We start from the raw sequence: 24,380 nt of genomic DNA, 5'->3' as shown, positions 1-24,380 counted from the left end.
AAAGCTTTACGTCCCCAAGTTAAGGGTCATTCCTTGATAAATCTGATTTCAAATCAAGGGAGAATACATTTATATAAAGACACCCGGCGGTTATTTGACACACGGCGCTTATTAGAGACACGGCGCTTATTAGAGACCCGGCGCCTATTTCTTCAAACCGTTGCTCTACCCCAGGAGCTTATTAGAGGCCCGGCGCTTATTTGATAACGATTAGAGGAAATACGGTACTTGGCTTTCAGACCCTTGAACGAAGTCATGTTTTCTTATTTGCAAACCTGACTAAACCTGCAGAGGTTATGTTCAGATCATAAATGTGAAAAGGTACAATGCCGGAGAATAACCAGTCTCTATTATTCACCAAAACAGCGAGTGAGTTTAGTTTTTCGCCGCACGAAGCAACGTTCCAGATATATAGCGGCGTTCTGTAATTAATTAAAGTCTGGACCAGACAACCCAGTGATCAACAGCATGAGCATCGATCTACGCAGTTGGAATTCGTCAACCTAGTCAACGAGCCTGACGTCCCTTTCCCGTTAGTTGGCTCTTACAGCAAACATGGGTTGTTGAAGATCAGTTCTATCCCAGATCTCCACGACTGAACAGATCATTGAACAGTTCACTGAAAATACGGAATGACATCGGACATATGTGAAAAGGTCAGTCATGTGCTGCCCAACCAGGCACTGGCACAGTTTGCATTTTTATGTAAATTCATTAAGTGTTTAAATACATGCACATAAGTGTTTGATCCTTGCCTGGTGCCGTGCCGCCGAACCCTTGCCAGGCGACGAGCGTGTAAACAAAACAGAACATTTGGTGGCGGGCCAGAGAAAACAGAGATACGGAAACACATATAGTGATTTTTTTGTAAGTGAAAAAGACATGTCAGTGTTGAATTACATCTACTGTGTACAATTGTTTCTTATTCTCAGCAAGGAATACATGTATGTATATATTTCTCCGTATATTTAACAAAGTCACAGAGCTTATAATATACGACAGAGGGTTGTTTGGTTGAACATTTGTTCCTGATGTTCACGCTGGTCATTGGATTGGCTGGTCCAGACAGTATTCTTTACATACCGCCGACATTGTGATGAAGTGTTGCTGTGGGTGGCGTTAAACAGCAATAACGCAAACCATATAGCATAGGTAAGCACGTGGGCAGAATGCGTCAGTTCAGCCTCGAATATTATCAGGTAAAGTCTTTGTACAGTGTTATATACAGAAGGCAAATAGGCAGTAGTCTCGGGACACTACATTATGTTCAAATAAGCATCTCACTTCAATCCATATCCACACAGGCACGCACGTACGCACGCACACACATATATATATATAGGCATACACACATACACACACACATATATATACTCGCACATACATACACACACACATATATATACACACACATATATACATACACACACACGCGCATATATATACATAGGCATACACACATACGTGTGTGTGTGTATGTGTGAGATGTTCACGCTGATCACTGGATTGTCTGGTCCAGACAGTATTCTTTACATACCGCCGACATTGTGATGAAGTGTTGCTGTGGGTGGCGTTAAACAGCAATAACGCAAACCATATAGCATAGGTAAGCACGTGGGCAGAATGCGTCAGTTCAGCCTCGAATATTATCAGGTAAAGTCTTTGTACAGTGTTATATGCAGAAGGCAAATAGGCAGTAGTCTCGGGACACTACATTATGTTCAAATAAGCATCTCACTTCAATCCATATCCACACAGGCACGCACGCACACACATATATATATATAGGCATACACACATACACACACACACATATATACACGCACATACATACACACACACATATATATACACACATATATACATACACACACGCATATATATACATAGGCATACACACATACGTGTGTGTGTGTATGTGTGAGATGTTCACGCTGATCACTGGATTGTCTGGTCCAGACAGTATTCTTTACATACCGCCGACATTGTGATGAAGTGTTGCTGTGGGTGGCGTTAAACAGCAATAACGCAAACCATATAGCATAGGTAAGCACGTGGGCAGAATGCGTCAGTTCAGCCTCGAATATTATCAGGTATAGTCTTTGTACAGTGTTATATGCAGAAGGCAAATAGGCAGTAGTCTCGGGACACTACATTATGTTCAAATAAGCATCTCACTTCAATCCATATCCACACAGGCACGCACGCACGCACACACACATATATATCTATATCTATATGTCTATCTATCTATCTATCTATCTATCTATATCTATCTATCTATCTATCTATCTATCTCTATCTATATATATACACACATATACATATACACACACGCATATATACACATAGGCATACACGTGTGTGTGTGTGTGTGTGTGTGTGTGTGTGTGTGTGTGTGTGTGTGTGTGTGTGTGTGTGTGTGTGTGTGTGTGTGTGCTCATATATATTATATGAGCGTAGATGCAGTTCTATTTCCTATAACGAACCACACTAAATTTCAGTGAAGGGGAGCTGAAAGTTGTGTGGATGAGAGGAGAGGATTTTTTCAAACCTTTCCATATCTCACGAACGATATTCTGGTACGGTGTGTACTTGATATAACTTAAGAAAATTTTTTATGGAAGGAGCTAGGAAAGCTGACCAGATGACTTTAAGCATAAGTTGACCCAACGCACTGCAGTTGAGATTAGAGCACGACTCAGGCCCCTGCCTATGGGATGTTACACACAAGCTTACAGCACGCCCCCTGGCATGTCACTAATGTACATATTATGCTAGTCAGGTGGTACACCCTTGCTTACACGCGCTGTTGCTATGACACGCAGTCGCTCATGCGTGGTAGGGCGGTTGATATTAACCAATAGCTGTCGTCGAAGTCACGGGATGACCAATCGTAAATAAGAGAAAAAGGAACATTGACAGACTCACGTGTGACTAGTGAATAGACATTGTTTACTCCGGAGTATTTTCCATGACCGTTATTAGGATAAACATGCACGCCTGGGCACGGAAGGTTGAGATGAATTGAAATTACCATTTGCAGTCGCATACTGGCGTAGTGTACATATTGCTTGTCAGCTGTGCTGGACATATACTGGACTACCTACCGGCGTGAGAGCAGGGATGAATCGACTGAAGATGTCCTCACCGATATTTATGCTTGTTTTGGTCACAGGTGAGGCGGAATCTGTATAACATCTAATTCATTGTTTGATTATGATGCTCTCACCCATAGAATAATTAATGATAATAATATCAGTTAGGATTCACCGAGTACCTAGTTAGTTGTTTGTTTCATATTCCATCGGGTATAAAAGTAAACAATACTGGCGACAATTACATATTACACATATTCCGATCTACATGTATCGATGAAAATCGGAACATCGGTTATTTTTCGTTATTGTTATATAAAAGTGTAAATAACAAATGGCCATTTATCAGAGTATAAAGAACTGGCCTCGTTCACGAACTGTAAAGAACACAGCAAGTACTGATCGTCAATCAAAGAACATTGATTCGATCTTTGGGCCACATACAAGTGCAGAATTAAATATACATTAGGACTGTTCAGGACGAAGTATTGTTCGTCGGAATGCTATTTCAATTTGACAACGATGTCCCATTGTTTTACATATCGACTTTTATTACGGGCATGGTCGGGCAGGTGTCGCTTCCATATGAATAAGGCCTAATTCCCCTTCTAGTCACCATAAGGCGGGCAAGGTCGAAGGGATTATGTAATCCATGACGGAAATGTATGTATCCGCTTTGAGCTATTACCAGCACGTTTGAAACTTTATATAAGCTGTGCTGTGAACTCAGTGAGCACTCTAATACGGGAAGACATTTTAAACCTATTAATGTCACTTTGAAGTACACGGTCAGGTGGGTGAACAAAGAAAGTGACTGAAAGCATATACGGACATGGCATGTGAACTGAGACGATCCTTGTTGTCGGTTATAGAACCAGCTGCCAATTTCCTTGCATTCGGTCAAGCGTATCGTTGTCATACTGCACATGTCATTCCAGCGTTGTGGCCTCAACAACAACCTGGACAATATGTCGGTGATGGTGACATTAGCATCTCTGTAATGTATGGGCGTCATGAAAAGTATAAGTGTAACATTATTTTTTCGTACATAATTTATTTAAAAATACAGTCATTTCCATTTCGACCCTTTGAAACTTCTCAACTTTATCAACCAATACGCCCCATTCTCAACTTAATCAACCCAAACCGCACCCGATTCTCAACGAACACGCCACATGTTCAAATAAAAAAACCTTATACCACCCCATTCTCAACTCTTTCAGTCAATACGCGCCTAAGTCATATTGATAGGGGCAGTAGAGTTGAGCGTTCGCTCGTTGAGCAATACTGTGTTATTGCGCTGAATAGGTAAACATGCATAATTTCCCCAAAAGGGCAGATACCATCCCTCCTTCGCTTCCTTGATAACTCGAGCATGTCGTTACGCCACTAATTAGCACGGTCTTTCTTCCTGTTAGTCGATACCGGTCGATAACACGCTGGTTTTCGATCATCACACTTGCAGACTGTTTTTGCAATTGAACACACCCTAATTGCTTCCATATTGCATGATCTTCATTAGTGTGTTATTCAGCAGTACCGTGCTCATGCCACACCCGCAATCTGGCCCATTGCAGGTCAATCAGTCACCTCACAGGTGATTGATTGGATTTACCTGTACGATTTCTATTCATATCGGAATGCATTAGTGTAATCAAATGTCCCGGAGCAAGCTGTTACAGACAAATTATCATACAGTTACTTTTTCTCCTTTGACGATGGTTACCCAGATTATATGTGTACCAGTTACAAAACTATACAAAATATGATTGCAATTTTATTTTGTAATCATTTTGTTAGTTTTAGTAAAATGACATGGTTCCATGGATGTAGATATGTTTTCGTGTGAGTTTACAGGAGGCATATTGCAAATCTATGTTTCAAATTATTTTCAAATATAACTAATGTATAATATGCTCTGATATCGATTAAAAAATTTCGTTCCTCGTCTTTCAATGCTTAAATGAAACTTTAAAATCAGCAACTATAACCCAAAATACTTCTTCAGACATGCACGTTTAGTCTGTATCGCATTTATGTCACATCGAACTTGGAACATGGAGTTTGTTTCCAAATGTGACTGAACGACCCTTCATCATATCCGGACAGGTTCAGCAATTGCAGGCTGTGACCCCCAGTTCGCTTCAACACCAGCTGAACACATGATTAGTAACGGGCATTGATTAAGATGTTCTTGAGTTTCCAGTGAATGAGTTTAACTGGACGCCGCACGCAGCAATACTCCAGATATATGGCGCTTTTGCCAGATAATCCAGTCTGGACCAGACAATCTAGTGATCAACAGCTTGAGCATCAGTCAACGCAGCTGGGATACAATGACAAAAGTCAAACAAGTCAGAGGGCCTGACCACACCACCCAATCCCGTTAGTCGCCTCTTACGACAAGCATGGTCGCCTTGTATGGCAAGCATGGGTGCTGAAGGCCTGTTCTACGCCGGGACCTTCACGGGTATGTCGTAAGAGGCGACTAACGAGACCGTATGACCAGACTCGCTGCCTTGGTTGACATCGGTTCAAAGGTGCGCAGATCGATGCTCATGCTGTTGATCACTGGATTGTCTTGTCTAGTCTCGATTATTTACAGACCGCCGGCTATATAGCTGGCATATTGCTGAATGCGGCGTAAAACTAAACTCACTCTTTCGACAAGCACGGGCTACTGAAGATCAATTCTAAAAACCCGAATCTTCATATCTTCATGAGGCTCAATTTACAGTGGTTTTCTTTCCTTTCCGTGGAACCACTTGCACCTAGTCTATTTCGGCTTCAGCGCTTATTGAGTTGTAGTGCTTTGATATACCATCTTCAATTAGTGCTGTGGGCTATCCAAACAATATTGGCTTCGCTGTATACGTTATGCGGCAAACATCTGTAGATGTGATGGGGACGACAGGAGTGCCAGTTTGGAATGTGAATAAATACAGTTTTACTACAAGTTACATTTGCAACCATATTGTGTAGAAGGGCCCTTAATGTATCTTGAAAGCCAAACGTTGACGGAAAGAAAATCAGTTACTAATATCCAAAATCTCCGTCTCCGTATGTTTGCAAAATAATTTGAAAATTCTTGACCACATACATAAGACAAAATATTATGGATGTCAACTTCTTCTAGTAGTGTATGCAACAAAGAAAGGGTTGACGTTAATAACATGTTGTTTCTACTTGACTATCAACTTCTGTATAGCTCGACCACGCGTCCAGCACCTGCAAACATTCATATACATCCACGAGACGTGTACAGTCTCGTTAATCTGTAATGGTTCCAGACAAAGTTGAACGTGTTGCTTTTATTTATTAATTCAACTCTTTCAACTATAAATGATACAGGATATTTCATGTTTCCTGTGACATATAATCACGTGACGTAAAAAACGCCCGTTCTTCAAGTCGCGAGTCGAAAGATATGACAGTTTACTAGACACCTGAAATATTCTGTTTATTATGCACTTTCAATTTTGTTTGATTAAATTAAAACGTGGTTAACCCGAGAAAATTCGCGTAACGAAATCCAATGTAAACTAAAGACAGTTCATTTCGTGTGTACGACAAAAGTAGGTGCGGGCGCACTAATACTTTAGAACCACTGGCGCTCCGAGAGAAGGGGAAGAATGAGTGAATTTAGCGTATTAATGCTGAATGAGCGAGATGGGTCTTATGTCGCTTTTAGCGATATCTCTGTAATTTATAAACGCAGTAAGACAAGTTCGTACACAGGTAATACGTAAAGTAAGTAGTGGGATTTAAATGGCTTGAATCATATTTGGTAGGACTGTCAATATACTCGATTCTAGTCTTCCTTTTAAACACCGTGAGTGAGTATAGTTTTATGCTTCTTTTAGCAAAATTCTGGCAATATCATGGCGGGGGACACCAGAAATGGGCTTCACTCATTGTGCCAATGAGGGGAAGCGATCTCAGGTCTTCGGCGTGACGTCCGAACGCGCCTTTAACCACTATAGGCAAGCCCACAGTCCCGAGAAGGGGAAGACCACGATTGCGATAATACGTACTACTTATGGTGCCAAGAAGCATAAACACAAGTCATGACCACTGCCAACTAATAAAGTCAACTGTAAATAAAATGTCAGTTTTGAACGCTGCCAACACTTTATTTTTGTGTTCTGAACAGAAAACTCGGTGGAGGTGCTGTCGCCACACCGTACGGATTATCTAAAAGTAGGTTGTACGTAACATATGCTATATTGGGGATTACACATCGGTGGTAAAGTACAAATTCTAATACGTTTTTGAGTTGAGTCCCACCCGGGATTCGAACACACACCCTCAGAAGCAGACACCTAATCGGTTGTATGGATTGTCGTTTAACGCCGTACCCAGCAATATTCCAGTTATACTATGGCTGTCTGTAAATAATCGAGTCTGACTATCCAGTGATCAACAGCTTGAGTATCAATCAACGCCACTGCGATAAGATGACATGTGACAACCATTCAGCGATCACCCGATTCTGTTAGTCGCCTCGAACGACAAGAATGGGTTACTGAAGACCAGTTCTAACCCGGTTTCTCACGGGTCTAAATAGTAGGAGTTAAATTCGAGACCCAATCAATGCGGGATAACGGAATAAAGTTTCCTGTACACACCAAAGGTTAAAAGGGTACAAAAAATAACCCATAACGCTTTCTATTGAGGGTAAAATATTTTGCCTGATATTCAGAAGTAACTGAATCCCGGTTGAACGCAGGATGGTTCTGCATACGTAGGTCTCGGCTAAATTAGGGGTTTTCAACGTGTTTGTATTGCCAACTGTTTTTGAAGTATTTCTGTATGTAGGGAAACGCATTTAGCAACACTGTGTATGAGCTCTAACCAGTATACATGGGCTTATATGAAGCCTTTCTGTATTATTAATATGCGTGATGCTAGCGGTACTGTCTAATGCATCACTCACCTTGGTAACCAGGTCAAACTGTGAACCGTGCCTAGCGTCTTCCTTAGCAACTACTGGACATGGGGTATTGCTTTTCACGTCGTTATTAATATTTTTCTTCTGTTAAATGTTTCAGCATATGATTTATCACACGACTGCGTGCTGTACAGAGGCTGTATAAATTTCAGTTACATTCGCATAACATTTTAAAATTGCATGCATGAGACTTAATATTAAAAAAAAACAACAACCAAAATACCATCTTGCGACAAAATATTTTTGCAGCAGAAGAATTTTGCCTTTTTTCAAATCTGTGCCATAAATATATATATATATATCTTTTTAAATGACGGTTTTGTATTTGGTTGATTGTTTCGTCACATCTATTCACGTCTCAGTCCTCTTGGTCGACTAGAGGTCCCATCCTGGATAATCCGTCATTTGAATATGAGTTGTATGGAAACCACCACACAACATCAATATGCATGCCGTACGAGCGATTAACAATATTGATTATTCAAATGCAAAATCCTATCACCATGTTTCCACCTTTTTACATACATCTTTTGACAATTCTGATAATGCTTTGATATTTATTTCATACCGTTACCTCTGTAAGCATGCTGATTAGAAACTAATGTGAAAGCATCATCAGTTTTCACTGTGCTATTCAATTCAATATATTCGATTAATGGACTTCCGTGACCCTGATCGCCTTCGCATAATTGATGGATGCGTTACTCGGCGCTTAACTTCGTCTCCACGCCGCGTCTCAGCCACAACGGTCGGGCGGGACGTAAAGTACATTTGACCCCAGGCGTTAAGAATATCAGTCAGGTAGAACCGGGAAGAATACAGGAAAATCACTTGCGCTGGAAGTGCCCATTTGCCATGTTAACTCTGTATTCATAAATGTCTTAGTCTTATATTTATAACGGCTTGTAGATTATTGTTCTTTTTCTTCCGTTAATACCAAACCAGAGTGACGACTGTAGTTGTGCCTAATATCATTCGTGAAGATCCGGAACTGATCTTCTATAATTAACCCATGCTTGAGAGGTGACTTACTGTACCGGGTGGTGAGGCCTCGCTGACTTGATTGATACACGTCATCAGTTCCCAGCTGGGTAGATCGATGCTCATGCTGTTGATCACTGGATTGCCTGGTCCAGTCTCCATTATTTACAGACCGCCGCCATATAGTTGGAATATTGCTGAGTGTGTCGTAAAACTAAATTCACTCACTCACTCACCCACCCGTGTCAGAGTTGCGTTTGTCGATACTCATGATGTTGATCACTGGATCTTCTGGTCCAGACTTGATTATTGACAGCTGCCATTTAGCTGGAATATTACTCACAAACATCATGGAATATTACTGAGTGCGACGTTAAACAACCAACCAACCAACCAACCAACCAATCATTCATTCAGCACAGCCTTGGAGCAAGTCTACAGTGGCACTGAATCCAACAGTTGGATTAAAAGTTCCTATGTACCTATAATCCCCCTAAGAACAGTTCGACAGTCACAGCCTTAACTCTGAGATGATCGTGACTGTATTTCTATGACATACAGACTTGGCGTAGGTTCAAGGTCAGCAACGCTGACGTGGACAATGGCGGACACGTGTTCTTACTTTCGGGCTACCGCCAACCATTGACTCTCTTATAATAACACAGTATTAATATCATTACCCTACCAAAACACATAATCAAACAAAAACACAATCCCCAACCAAAGCAATCGTCAATACCAGCACTATGAGTCAAATTGTATGGATCAAAATACCATTTATTGACAGGTTTGGGTGCAAACAGCAACTCATTTAGTAAATCTGTCTCCGTGCACTAACCAGTAAACACAGTGTTCTATAGATGCACACTCCCCTATTGTTCGTGTATATAAAGGCGACGAGGCGAACACTGTCTAATGTGTGACTCGCCTTGGTAACCATGCAGAAGTGTTAACTCTGGCGCCGTGGCGTCCATAGCAACTGCTGAACATTACCAAGGGGCCTGCGTGTAAGTCGTTTAGTGATGTTTGTATAATGAACAGGCGAATCTCTCACACTTGAGTCATGTGCCAGGGGACCTCCTTACCTTTAATTGCGTGACATACTCAAAAAGAAAACGTAGGGGAGCTTCATTTTTTTTTTCAAAATTTACGATAGTTGTTTGTACAGTAACCGTTCTTGAAAGATGAGTGGTGTATGTTGTGAAATTTGCACGTGTACGAAAATGAAAAGAACACACACACACACACACACACACACACAAAAACAACCCCAAAACGGGAGAGACGTTGTAACGTAACGAAGGGGGTGATTGGCCAAATTATGTATGGCCAACAGTGATTTAACGCTTATCGACCTTCTTGAAAAACGTTAAAATCAAGAATGACATCCCATGTACGTGTCCGTGCATACCATACGTCGTGTTTAGGGGTGGTTATAAAGGGGTTAAAAGGGTGCGTTCATTAGATACCTCTCTTTGTAAATTTCAATGCCTTTTACACTTCCTAACCACATTGAAAATACACGTGCACCCACAGTTTAAAGACCTTAATTTAGTGCACCTAAACAAACTGATAGGATCATTCAAATCAACGTATCAACTTATAAATTAACGTAGTATGCAATTGCAAATATGACAATATTTTGTGACATGTAAGAGAAATAGCATTAACGGAGCTAAAAAGATCTTTATCAGATTCATATAAACTGATGTTCACAATTTGGACGAGTGAGGATTTGGGTGTTTGCATTTTCCAGGACAAAATAACATACACATATACTGTTACCGTAAAACATGCTTACAATGAACTGCCGAAATTCGTTCATGATATCCAGAATGCGTATTATTATTGAATGTGTCAGTGGGGCCTAACGTCACTATATCTCTCACAAACATGGTGCGATTAGTTCATACATAGGTACGACTAAAATACAAGGAAGTGGAGGAAATTAATGGGATAATGGCTTGAATCATATTTGTTAGGATTGTTGATATACTCTATTCTTGTCTCCCTTTAAAACATCATGAGCGAGTGAGTACAGTTTTTCGCCGTTTAGCAATTGTCCAACAATACCACGACGGGGGACTCCAGAAATGAGCTACACACGTTGTACCCATGTGGGGAATCGAACCTGGGTCTCCCATGTGACGAGCAAACGCTTTAACCATTAACCCACCGCCTCTATCACCACGAATTATAATAATACAATGATACATTATTGCAGTGGTTACATGCTGCTATCTTGAGATACCCACAAAAGTGTATTTTTCCATCTCCAGGATATAATGTCTTCAGTCCAGTGTCATTGGCGGATCCAGGAATTTTCTTAAAGATTCGCCAAAGAGTGTGACAAGAGTGTGACATATACCATTTCGACCACCATCTTCAGTTGAATTAAATGCGATCAAATAAACACATACGGTTGCATGCACAAAAATATAACAACAAAATTCAACACAATTAATAAAAAGACTAATATAGTCCAAAAGATCTTTCCACACATAGAACAGTAATACCATTGAACTCCTTGCAGTGTCGTGTCTGGAACCACCAGAGCAAGTACACATCAGCTATGGCGACACCCCCGACCAGATGGTGGTGTTGTGGTCAACGCTGGAGGACGTCAAGGGCGTTGTCCAATATGGCGAGGATCGGGTTCAGCTGACAGAACGGGCGAACAGCACTATGACCCGTCTGACATTTGAGAGCTGGAACGCCCGACAGTTCATGCACAGAGCACAGCTAAAGGTATGACTTTGTGAAAGGTTGAAACTGCACGCTACCACCACATAACTATCCCAATCCCGTGATATTTTCAAAATGAATGAATGAGTGAGTTAGCTCTTTTAGCAGTATCCTAAGCAATACCACGGCGGGGGACACCATGAATGGGCATCAGACAGTGTACCAATGTAGAGAATCGAACCCAGGCTTCTGATCAGTGAATCAGCGTCGGAGTTTCGACATTCTCAGCCAATCAGTATCGAGACTTCCACATTTCCCGTGCAAATGATGGAATGATTACAATGAATGACTGTGGATGAGATGAGACTGTACTTTATCCTGTAGCTTATTAAACATATATTTGTGTGCTATGCGGGCTCAATCTTTCGAAAGATCGAAATGTAAAGAAATGAAGCAGAATTGTTTTACAGAAAGCTGTTTCTGAAAAATGACATTCTAATGGTGTGTCCTCAAACCTTGGCACAGAGAAATGTCAGATCAGAGTATATTTTGGACATTCATTCGATCTATGGAAACCTCAGCCAGTACCTGAAATTACGGAAAACTAGACATGTTTTCGAAGATTGATGCTTGCGCTTATCATGACATACAATAATGGATCATAAATAAGGACGATACAAATTATTAAGACCATCAGTTACCGTGTATATTTTATTTACACTCTGTTGGATGACACTCGAATTCAGTCCGCTACCATGATTCCATTGCACTATTCTCAATTTGATCCCGATGAGATCCGGGTTAGGGTTGGTTTTCAGCAACTCATGCTTGTCGCAAGGAGGGTCTAACGGGATGGTCCAGCTAGCTGACATGTTGTCGCATCCCAAATACGCAGATCGATTCTTATCACTGGATTGTCTGATCCATACTCGATTATTTACAGACCGTCGCTATATAGCTGGAATATTGCAGAGGGTGTCGTTGAATAACAAAGAAACAAAATTCCCAATTAGAATAGTCCAACGTCCCAAACAGAACTCTAATTCTGTGACAAATTCGAGACACTAGGTACTGAAATGGTGACATCAATTCTCAGAGATTTGGGGTCGAACGGTGCCGGCGTATTCGACAGAATAGACGCCGTGTCCTTTCTTGAACACTCGTTTTTAAAATGTTGACGCTGTAAAATGTTATCTGGTTTTCCAGAAACTGAAAGCCAAGACGAAATACTTCTACAAGGTAACAAGTGTAGAGGGCGCGACCACGACGTCATCTCGCATCTTCAGCTTCACGACGATGGATGTGACCACTGTGAGTATTGTAATTGTGTGTGATTTCTTCATTTTTCTGTGCAAAAATACTTTAGCTCTCGTCCTACAGGTAATCCATGCGTTTTATCCTAACCACTGAAATTCGAATGGTGGCTAATAGTACCTGAGCACTGCTCATATGTTCTGACAGTATTTTCACACCATCAGGATTATTTTCGTATTTAAATGTAAACAGTCGAGTGCATTGTTTTATCTCGGTTGACGGAAAGTTCAGAAAGATTCATGATGAGTCTGCCTTGGTTTACACATTTCCTGGAAATATGTCTTCTATCGCCATATCCAAACATGGTTACAGAGTCGGAGAGCTGCGTTTCTGGTGTACGGCGACCTTGGCGTTGAGGGCAAGGACACGTTTTCTAGAATTGAGCAAGAGGTGGACAGCGGGGATTACGAGTCCATCTGGCATATTGGCGACTTCGCCTACGACATGCATTCTAACGGTGGACTGGTAGGTCGTTTATGGTTTACTTGTGACTTTAATTCCTATGTGGATTCTCTTGAACTATAGGATGAAGCGATACATTGAACTATCATGACCGACTCTCCGACAATGACCTGACCTGACGTTCTGTCATGACTCACTCTCCTACTGACCTTACATGACCTGACGTTGTCATGACTCACTCTCCTACTGACCTTACATGACGTTGTCATGACTCACTCTCCTACTGACCTGACCTGACGTTGTCATGACTCACTCTTCTACTAACCTGACCTTACGTTCTGTCATGACTCACTCTCAGACAATGACATGTCATGACGTTGACCTTTTGTTTGCACGTTGCACAATGTTATTGTTGATAACCATATACATTTCCCTTGCTCATAGAATATGAAATAACGTTCATATATTCATGACTGTCTTCAGTTTCTATATGGGTTAAAGCCTCACACTTAAGACCGAGGTTCGAATTACCTCACGTGTACAGTGTGTGTACAGTGACCTGACCTGTCATATCGTTAAACACGCCTGACACCACCGACACTCACTCAGTATTTACCACAATGTGAATATGATGAATATCTGAATACGCGAAATAAACACATGGACGTCGTTTCAGGTGGGTGACCAGTTTATGAGGGCCGTCGAAAACATTGCAGCCAACATTCCCTACATGACATCACCAGGCAACCATGGTAAGTGACAGTGGCGATCAACATTGTGATGGTGATGATATCTGTGGCAACATTTGTAATTATTAATGTTGATTTATATTTACACTCAGTATGTATTTCAAGTTTGATATCCATATTTTTGTGATAATGGGAAATCCACAAGTTTACTTTTTATTCGGAGGTAAAAACGGAATTCATTGCTTCTGGAACGTAACAGCAATGTCCCTCCTGGAAATCAGTGCCCAATACTTTGTTTAGATAGAGTTATATGTAATGGTGTAGACAAATCACATGTCTAAACTCAGCTGACCTTGTAAACAGAATGAATGTTGCATTATGCCGCAAGTCTCCAGCTATTCAAGGCGGGAACTTGTAAATAAAGTAAGGGAACATCATATCTTTAACCAAACAAGTATGTGACTTGTATCAACAGAGATCGCAGGAGCTGAGGCATTCCTCCACTACCGGACTAGGTTCAGCACCCCCGGGACACCCTGGCCTATCCCCCTCAACTCCATGTGGTACAGCTACAACGTGGGCCCAGTACATTTCATCAGGTTACTCCTTACAGCGACACAAGCTATTGTTATTTATAAAATATATCGGTGCGGTGCTCAGAAACAGATTGCCATCAAGCACTCAGTCAAAGCAGATCCCAGAACAAGTTTTTCATATCGTGTTATTACATTTCTGTTCAGAAGCTGGTTAAACGGAATTCCATTGTGACGCATTTTTGGTTACGTGTTACTTCAGCGCTTTCTGCCTTTGGATATCGTTTGATGGCTTTCTTTGAAGCTTAATGCTTGCATGAATCACTAAAAAGATATCAAGCGTCCTTTGTATAGAGAAGCAATCACGAGCTGTTAATGGAACAGGGATATTGACTATAAATTTCGTAGCATTTTTGGAGCATAGGCTACTTCAAGACACACTGAGTATCATTTGACGAAACCATCTGAATGAAAAACATTAATCCTGTCAGTTTAAATGGATAACCTGTAACCGAGAATTCTGAGTTTTATTGATTTAGTAGTTACATTTTTGCTTACGTTTCAGTTATTCCACGGAGGTGTATTTCACACATGACCAGAATTACGTATGCGAGCAATATGATTGGTTACTAAAGGATCTTCTTCACGCTAATCAAAACCGACAGTCCCAACCCTGGATCATTGCCATGGGTCATCGGCCAATGTACTGCTCCAATAACGACATTGATGACTGCACAGGAAGAATTTTCAGCGGATGGGTTCGAAGAAGGTATGGCTTCATCATATGTGTGGCATAACAACTCATATCTTCTTTGCTTTCCAAGTTGCATTGGAGAAGTGTCAGGGTCACATTTTATTATACAAAACACAAACAAACATATACATGACATAACATTAATACAACTCTTGAATTACATAGTTCGTAAACAGAATGAAAAAAACTCCCCCAAATCAATATTTGAATCAGTGAATATAGGATTGATGGGGGTCATGTCACAATTGCATTTTCTTTGAGATTGCATCCCATTTCTGATTAGAACTTAACCTACTTTTTCAACCAGTCACTAAGTCGGATTTGCCTAACGAAATTTGCTCTTAATGATTAATAATTAATTAATTATAAGAACTCAAAGCTAAATAGCTCTTCATGACACGCCCACATAGGCTTTCATTGGTCATTTGAGAACATCAACAATGTTTTCATATGTTTATTGACATGAACTACACGTGACTAGCACTATCTGAGAACCAGTTTGTTAACCCTTAGCTATTTTTCAAATGTCAGTAGTTATCTTTTTGTCACCTTTGCAAATGATAACACGTGTAACGCATTCTGGAATGCAGAGAACAATGCTACATGTATTGTCAGTAACGTTTTAACAGTGCATGGAGATTCAACTGTAGATTCTTTGGTGACGAAAATCTGGGACGTTTCAGATAGAACAATCTCGTTGTTTGCTGCAAAGTTTTCAGTAGGAGACGGGGGACCGAGCTTGTTGCTGATGTCCTGCAGGATACCGAACTGTTCCCGTTGGTAACTCCTGACAGCATTACTACGATGTTTACTGCAGCTTGTAACTGCCTTGTCGGTAAATCCGCTGTTGTACAACGTTGTACAACATGCCACGAGACCGGAGTGGTTTAAGATATTTCTCCCATCTGTACTTATCCCTGCTTCGTCATAGAATTTCTTGTACACTCCATTATCCAACGTCGAAATATCTTCTGGAATAACACCGAATTCCAGAAGTGCAGTAGCACGTTGATTTCTAGTCTTCCAGTCTTTCCAAACACTGAGAGCCCACTGATTATTCTGTTGAGTTTTCTTCGGAATAGCGCCTTCCTGCTCACGTTTAATGTCAGCAGAGGAAAGAGGAGCCACGAAACGACCATCATCGTCTTCGGTTTTCACAAGCTCTTGTGTTGGAGAAGATGTCAGCTGGGTTAGACTGTGAACTTCAAAATCTGTATTTGTAAACAATTCTTCAAACAACAAGTCAAACTGTCCCTCTCCAAAGTCACCATCTGACACGTCCATACTCGTTGACGACCTGTGTCAAATGACGTAGAAAGAGGTTGAAAATGACATCACAATAACTGTCTATCAAAAAGTAGGCAAAGGTCAGTTAGAATCTATGAAGAGAAATCTTAGTGGCTAAGAAGGGGCGGAGCGAACGTAGCAAGAATGAAAGGGAAAATCTCTATTTCATTGTTTCCGTCGTTCATAAAGACAAGATACCGTGACTGAGATGAAAATACTTTTGTGGGTCACTGCTCAGGTCACAAGACAATCAGTGTCTTAACAATACGATCGCTGCGCATCAAACATTTATCAACAATGGCCTTTCTATGGCCATTGATCTGGTGTTCGATTTCATGAGGAAACCGACGTGAAAACCTGTTATAGGTATCAGGTAGACTAACAATTAATCTCTGAATATTTATAATTTTGACCGAAACAAATAATTCCATTTTGAAGGAACCTAGTCCCGTGACAGTTTTGTTATTTACATGTATGTCGTTAGCATCGCAGAATGGGCTGGTCGGACGGGTACAAAGTGGTTCGGGGACTGTGAGACAGACTAAGGTATATGACGTTATTCCACTCCATTCCACTGAAGCTTTGTTCAGAATATAGACAGACGCCTCTGCGCCCGGATTTATTCATCTGTTCAACATCATTACATAGAATAAACAAGCACTGAATCCATACACTATGCTGTATGTATCAATTTGAATTTTCCCTGGCCTCGAATTCCTTGAATCAAATTCGAAGCCCGTAGACTTGGAACAGGGAAATGCATATAGTATGTACACATCAGAACAGGGTTTTACATAACGCACAAATGTGCGTCTTGTACGCCCCCAAACCACACAAACGTACCTACAGCGCACTGAGACTAGTAATCTGTGTCTGTTATATCATCTATCAGTCATGACCAATGTCCACATGACCACTGATTTAGTCGAATCCAGTCATTACCTGAACGTACACTACATCATGTCAATACTGTATGCAAACATCTTATTACCACCAAAGAACACGGTTCCACGGTTCCACGGTTCCCCGCTGTTATAAGTCAGGTAAACCCCTGAATCAACTTACGTCTTTGGTCAGGAGGTTTGGAACACATAAATACGTTTCTGAAAACATGTCAATGAAGTGTTAGCAATGGGAAATATCATTTTTAACTATCTCTGTAACAATTTTGAGAGTCCTTCATAAATTATCACATGTACTGAAATATGAAATGTTCCCATTCCAGTCTTTACTTACACCTTGCATAGACATTGCTTTAAAACGCGTCCTTCTCTTCCAGCTTGGAGGATCTGTTCCATGTCCAGGGTGTCGACTTGGTGATCGAGGCACACGAGCACTCCTATGAGCGTCTTTTCCCTCTCTATAAGGGCAACCTGGTCAAAACGGACTACAACAACCTCACCAGCTCTGTCCACATCATCTCGGGGGCGGCCGGGAACAAAGAAGGGAGGGACGGCATGGCAGGAAGTTTCAGTGAGTTGTGTAATCTTGCTAACCCGACAGATCTGACCTGCCATTACCATGTGTGCTGAGGTACAATCCTTCAGCTTCAGAGCTCTAGGGACAGAATGGCGTTGTAATATTCCAGTTCGAGGTTGTCCTCCAGGGAATTCCCGGTGTGAATTCCGGTAATTCAAATAGGACAGGTAAATGGAAGTGGAAAAATAAACAAACAAGTGTTTTATGTATTGAAAATGGTTAAATTTCTCTCTTTTTATCATACTCAGATAAAAGTACCGTGCGGCGATATTTACTGAAACTATCTACTACAATGGTTATTCCTTATTAGTTATTTTGCTCTTTAGAATGCAGGGTATAACCATATAATATTTCCTTCTTGTTCCTAGGCATTACGAGTTCTATTAATTTGAGATCCAGCAACTAACTACAGAAGTACATAGACACAAATCACCCCATCCTCTCACTTACACGACAGTCGTTGTCAACACTGCTACAGGCACACTTTTGAGAAGCGTAACGACATTTTGGTCAATTCCTTAGACACCCCCAGTTGTCATTAATCCTTTCCAGTATACGACTAGTGACAGCGCCAGCAGCTAACAGCCATCCTTTTTTCGGCTCTACATACGAACAAAGACTAAAACTGCTTAAAAAGACTAAAAGAATAGCATTCTGTATTGTATCCAGGGATATTTAACGGACCGACGAGATTCCTGTTTTTATAGCTAAAATGGGATGAGTATGGTTTGTTTATTTGCTGAGGTTTGAGGCGATTTTCGATGTTTTCGAGTAATACAATAGTACTTTCCTCTTGAGTTCACACAATTAACCATCTTTATCAGACTAGAAAATTCAGATCCATTTTGCATTATATTACCGATGTATTCTACTGATTCATGTGGTTATCCTATTGTTTTCCAGAACCTTGGTCCGCCTACCGACACGACAAAGTTGGCGACAACACATACGGCCGTCTGGTTGTCCACAACTCTACACACCTGTACTGGGACCAGGTACGATCTGTGAACGGGGACGTCATCGACTCCATGTGGCTGGTGCAGTACAACCATGGCCCTTTTGTGCGTAATGTTAGCTGTGCAGGAAGGGGAGACCATTCTTCTTGTCACTGCCCCACACCCTTCCATTACCTCACGGCCTCTATCTGTATTGTAGTGGTACTAGTGGTGGTGGTAGTCGGGGTAGTTGCCGGCGTCGTGACGTGCAGACGACGACGACGACGACGACGGAGAAATAAGAACTACCAGCTGATGAGTGTTGTTCCCGACGAAGACAATGAGGGTCTGCTGTCGTTGTGATCACGTAGGGTCTCTTGTCGTGGTCCCTGACGTCAAGATCACACGATGAAGTTCCTCAATGATCACTTCATCCATGGTTATGATCCGATGTTGATGACCGCTGGAGGACGTGATCACATATGACAAGGATATTGTTGTGTTGTGTTGTGAATACACAGGACGGGACTCACATTGATCTCCGAACGATGTCAATCTGTGATTTCAAACACTGTCGGATGAAATAGCTTCATCGGATATGTATTATATGATCATACTTCCCAGCCACAGGTCCTGCTGCCAAGCCTCAACGTTACTGCTGTGATACGTAATTTACGAGAAAACTCAACGGTGCTAAGTTGGTGGAAGTTGTGCCAGGCGTAACGCTCCTTAGTCAGAGGATGCGCTATCTCGGAGTAACGCCCCTTAATAACGAGAAGAAATGTGCCAGCATTTTTCAACAGGCAGAGCTTTATTGACAGGAAAAGCCAAAAGAGTGACGTCCTTTACCTACTGGAGGAGCGACAAACCTAAGGCCCCCAGGTACCTGGAAGAGCTACAACAGTAACTTCCCTTAGCAACAGGAAGAGATACAAACGTAATCTACCTTAGTAATTGTAAGAGCTACTCTATTAATGTCCCCAGGAACAGGAAGAGCTACAAGAATAACGTCCCTTAGCTGCAGAAAGAGCAACAAACCTAATACCCTTGAGTAACAGGAAGAGCTAAAAGAGTAACTTCCTTAGCAACAGAAAGAGCTACAAACGTAATTCATCTTAGTAATAGTAAGAGCTACAACAGTAACATCTCTTACCAACAGGAGCTACCAACTTAATGACCCTTTGTAATAATTAGGAAATACTAGTTTCGAATGTCTAATGAGTGACGTGTAGTTTTAATTTTCCATGTTTCATTTTGAAATTAACACTTCCCACTTCCGAGGTTATTCGTTGCCAGCGACAAATGTTGATGGTAAGAGGATCTTGAAAGTAAATCTTGTCAAAAACTCAGCAAATCTTCCAAGTAGGCTGGTTATAAATCCACCTAGTTTATGCAAAGTGATGTATATAAATCCGAATGTATTGCTCAAGTCACCTGATGAACCTGAAAAGCTATTTTTGGGTTATTTTACAGCCGAGTGTGAACTATGAAAGTATTACATATATGAAACCCGCTCACTGAAACATGCCAATACCATTGTGATCAGTCTTCATTGTGAGAAAGTCGTAGACGCACCACTTCAGAATAATGCATGTACACAATAATGCATTGTGCAAATCCTGATATATTTACAATATTTATGCAATACTAGTATTCATACATTCATGCGCACCCGCAAGTGAATTTAATCTAAATAAGGTTGGGTTTACATCCACGAAAGAATATTATGCATATTAGAGTATTAAGTACATTGTATACAAAACCATCATACATCTACCAATGGAGAGCATTCGTTTGACAGTGCACGAGTACAATGGGTACAAGGCTAACATAAACTGATATTGAAAACGTTTTGGGTGTTAACAAACGTTGATAAACTGACATTAAACTAATGCTTTACAGCCAAAACGTCGTATACAGATGTATGACCTGATAGTATTTGGGCCTGTATTTATCCAAAGGTGTCTTGTGAAGACCCTAATAAACAACTCATGAATGCTTATACAAGAGTCTTCTGTGCGAATGAAATCAGTATACATGTATTTTATGCGAAGTTGAATGATGAGGTTTTGCTATGTTCATCCATGTCATGATCAAATCATCCTCCGCGTCTGCCAATCAGTTACATGCTTGTTAACGAGTTTTATAAATGTATATACATCATCCTGAAGGGCACCTCACGAGTGTTATCAACGTTTTTATTTATTTATTTATCTATCAAATTGCACATAGTTGTTATTGTTGTTAATGGTTTGATGTCATATGAATGCACCGATGCAATCTCACTTCAAGCTTACGGGTATTTATCCTGCGCAGATACATAAGTCTGCATTAAATTATTTTCTTGTATTGCGACTTTCGTGTTTTGATTTTTAATTGGTTTGCAGCGCCATGTGGTGAGTTTGACTGGGTATGCAATGTCAAGGTTATTGGTATGGTTTTACGTCACTTTCAGGAATATTCCATTCAGCAATATCAGTGCAGAGGGCACCACAAATGGGCTTCACACATTGTACTCCTAAGGGTATCGTGATATTTAATCATTGACTTACTCCGCTATACCCTGTATCAGGGGTGGTGTGATAGCCCAGTGGTTAAAGCTTTTGCTCGTGATGTTGAAGACCCAGGTTCGATTGCTAACAGTGCAGTGTGTGAAGTCCATATGTGCTGTCCCCAGCAGTGATATTGCTGGAATATTGCTATAAAGCGGCATAAAACCCAAGTCAAAATCAAATGATCACTATTCCATGTGAAGCTAATGAAAGAAGTGCGTGCTGCCGTTGGAGGAATGAGATGGGCACTATGAGGCCCCTTGTCAAGGATCAAAATTAGTAATGTTACAACGCAGACGGACATGCTGGTTCTAGACTTCAAAGACACCAGGGGGCAGGACCAAAGTACAACGATTCTTATCAGCGGGGATCGTGGTTCTGGGTATTAGTGAAGATCCGGGGGTTAAGGGACCGTTCATAAATTATGGCCAGGGTAGGTGGGGGTGGGTGGGGGTGTTGATGATTTTTATGGAGTTGTATGTACAATGTGAATACCTTGTGTACAAAGTAGGTGTGCAGCACCCACCCCCACTCCCACCCCCTCCCCTTCCACTTGTCATGTACAAAACTGATGACCGCATCCGTCACCACTCCTCCTAGCCATATGTTATGAATGGTCCGTAATGGGTCGTCAGGAATCCATGCTTGTCGTAAGATGGATCGGGTGGTAGACACGTATATTCGTATCCCCAAATGATAAAGTCTCTTGATGTTGATCACAAGACTGTCTGGTCCTCACTCGATTGTTTACGAATCACCGCCGTGTCGCTGGAATACTACTGGGTGCGGCGTTATACAACAAACAAACGTGATATTTGACCCATAATCTGTATATCTTTGTACAACTAAGCATTTTTCGTGCCAGTGAACCCATGTCCCGACATATTAACGATCAGATGCCAGACTACTTCCAAACAGATGTTGAGTTATGACCAGGGAACGCTGTCACCGGTAACAGAGATGCCTGGTTATGTCATCCAAGAGCCTCCAGACCGCAGCTGTATCGTGCTGCTGACGGAGAGGCTAAAACTGGACGCCTATCGGGTGATTGATGCCAGCTGTTCATCTGGCACGGACACTCGTCAGAATGTAGCGAAGCACACAATCCACGTTATGTGCTGTCTGTGGTGCAAGTGGATTGTTGAGTATGTGCCCAGATCGCAGCTAACAAATGTAGTAAATTCGTAACATTGATCGAATGGAAGTTTGAAGATCATTGTTAAGATGATTGTTAAATTCGGCCTAAAATACATGATGGTCACGTCACGAAAGATGATCATCAAAAGCATATTATGTGCGCTTCTCTAGCTACAGTATCACGTTCGTGTTCCAAGTGCTCGACAAGTGAGTGAGTGAGTTTAGTTTTACGCCGTGCTCAGCAATATTCCAGTTATATGGTGGCGGTCTGTAAATAAGCGAGTCTGCCCCAGACAATCCAGTGATCAACAACATGAGCATCAATCTGCGCTGTTGACAACCGATGACATGTGTCAAACAAGTCGGCTAGCCTGACCACCCGATCCCGTTAGTCGCTTCTTAAGACAAGCATAGTCGCCTTTTATGGCAAGCATGGGTTGCTGAATGCCTATTCTAGCCCGGGACTCTAAGCGGTCCACAAACACAAGGGGGTCGAACCTTGATCTACAATGGCAGGAAGAGACCAAAACAGCTGTAAGGCATTATTCGTAAGTGGACGCTCACGGCTTGATTACAATCATATATGACAAAACCATATGAAGTACACTAGAATTAATCCAAGTTCAACTTATATTATATCCTTGAATTACCTATTGTAGCTTATTAATATTATGAATATTAATACATTACGTGGCCTTGTAACGGGTTGCGTCCATTATTGTGAAGGGGTGTGCATTTGTCACTTGATTGCCAACATGTCCTAACTGCCAATCAACTTTGCCGTTTGACATCTTGAGTGAGTGTCGAGAAATCGTTAGCAATGTCCTTACTTTCTTTAAAAGTTATTTAATGTTTCCAAAATATTCATGCTTCGCAAGAACGCAACATAAATAACGCTGTCTGCTCCGCTATTTAATGAGTTAACTCAACCTGCCCTTTGTGCCATTTGACCTCCTGAGTGATGCATATGTAGAGTAGCTCAGGTCACGCTGAACATGCTGCATCATCATAATTTGCACCAGTGAATTATATCCACTTTGTTGTTTAGTCAAATCAGTTCATAAAGACTTGGAGAGTGCTGCATGAGAATATTTAATAACAAGGTCCTGCTGAATGTCCTTCCTCCATGACAGAATTGTGTTGAGGTAGATTAGTGGTTTAAGTGTTGCTTGTTGTAAAGACCAGGGCCTAGATTTTCTAAGCTCTCTTAGCACTAAGATAGTCGTAAGTGCCACGTATTAACATTAACTTACGACTACCTAAGTGCTAAGAGAGCTTAAAAAATTTAGCCCCTGCAGTTGTTTTTCCAACATTATATGAAGGCCAGTTCATTGAGGCTGTGTATGTGTAGCAATTAGGATGAAATCAAATTCGACTGCACCAGCATGAGGTCTTAACTACACAGGCAGAATGTCATCAATGCACTCACACCTGTCATCCTGTTGAATTTGCCTTCAGCAACCAATGTTTGTACTAAGAGGTAAGTAACAGAGCAGCTGGTCAGGCTTGCTGATTTGGCTGACATCATTGTATGATGAATCCCATTTGTGAAGATTGATGCTTATGATGATGATCACTGGATT

The 24,380-nt window shown here is 41.3% G+C and overlaps 1 protein-coding gene across 1 annotated transcript; it reads left to right on the top strand.

Moving 5' to 3' along the window:
- The first annotated feature begins 2,964 nt into the window (after positions 1-2,964).
- On the top strand, positions 2,965-21,457 carry LOC137258810 (acid phosphatase type 7-like). The gene is made up of 9 exons (XM_067796507.1): positions 2,965-3,178; positions 11,564-11,778; positions 12,922-13,026; positions 13,342-13,494; positions 14,108-14,183; positions 14,596-14,719; positions 15,219-15,422; positions 17,974-18,167; positions 19,077-21,457. Exons 1-9 carry the CDS (start codon positions 3,127-3,129, stop codon positions 19,469-19,471), a joined length of 1,518 nt encoding a protein of 505 aa, XP_067652608.1. The 5' UTR covers positions 2,965-3,126; the 3' UTR covers positions 19,472-21,457.
- The last annotated feature ends 2,923 nt before the right edge of the window (positions 21,458-24,380 follow it).

The sequence above is a fragment of the Haliotis asinina genome, chromosome 12 (genome assembly GCF_037392515.1).
Source record: "Haliotis asinina isolate JCU_RB_2024 chromosome 12, JCU_Hal_asi_v2, whole genome shotgun sequence".
Lineage (NCBI taxonomy): Eukaryota > Metazoa > Mollusca > Gastropoda > Lepetellida > Haliotidae > Haliotis > Haliotis asinina.
This window is presented reverse-complemented; position numbering and strand designations above follow the sequence as displayed.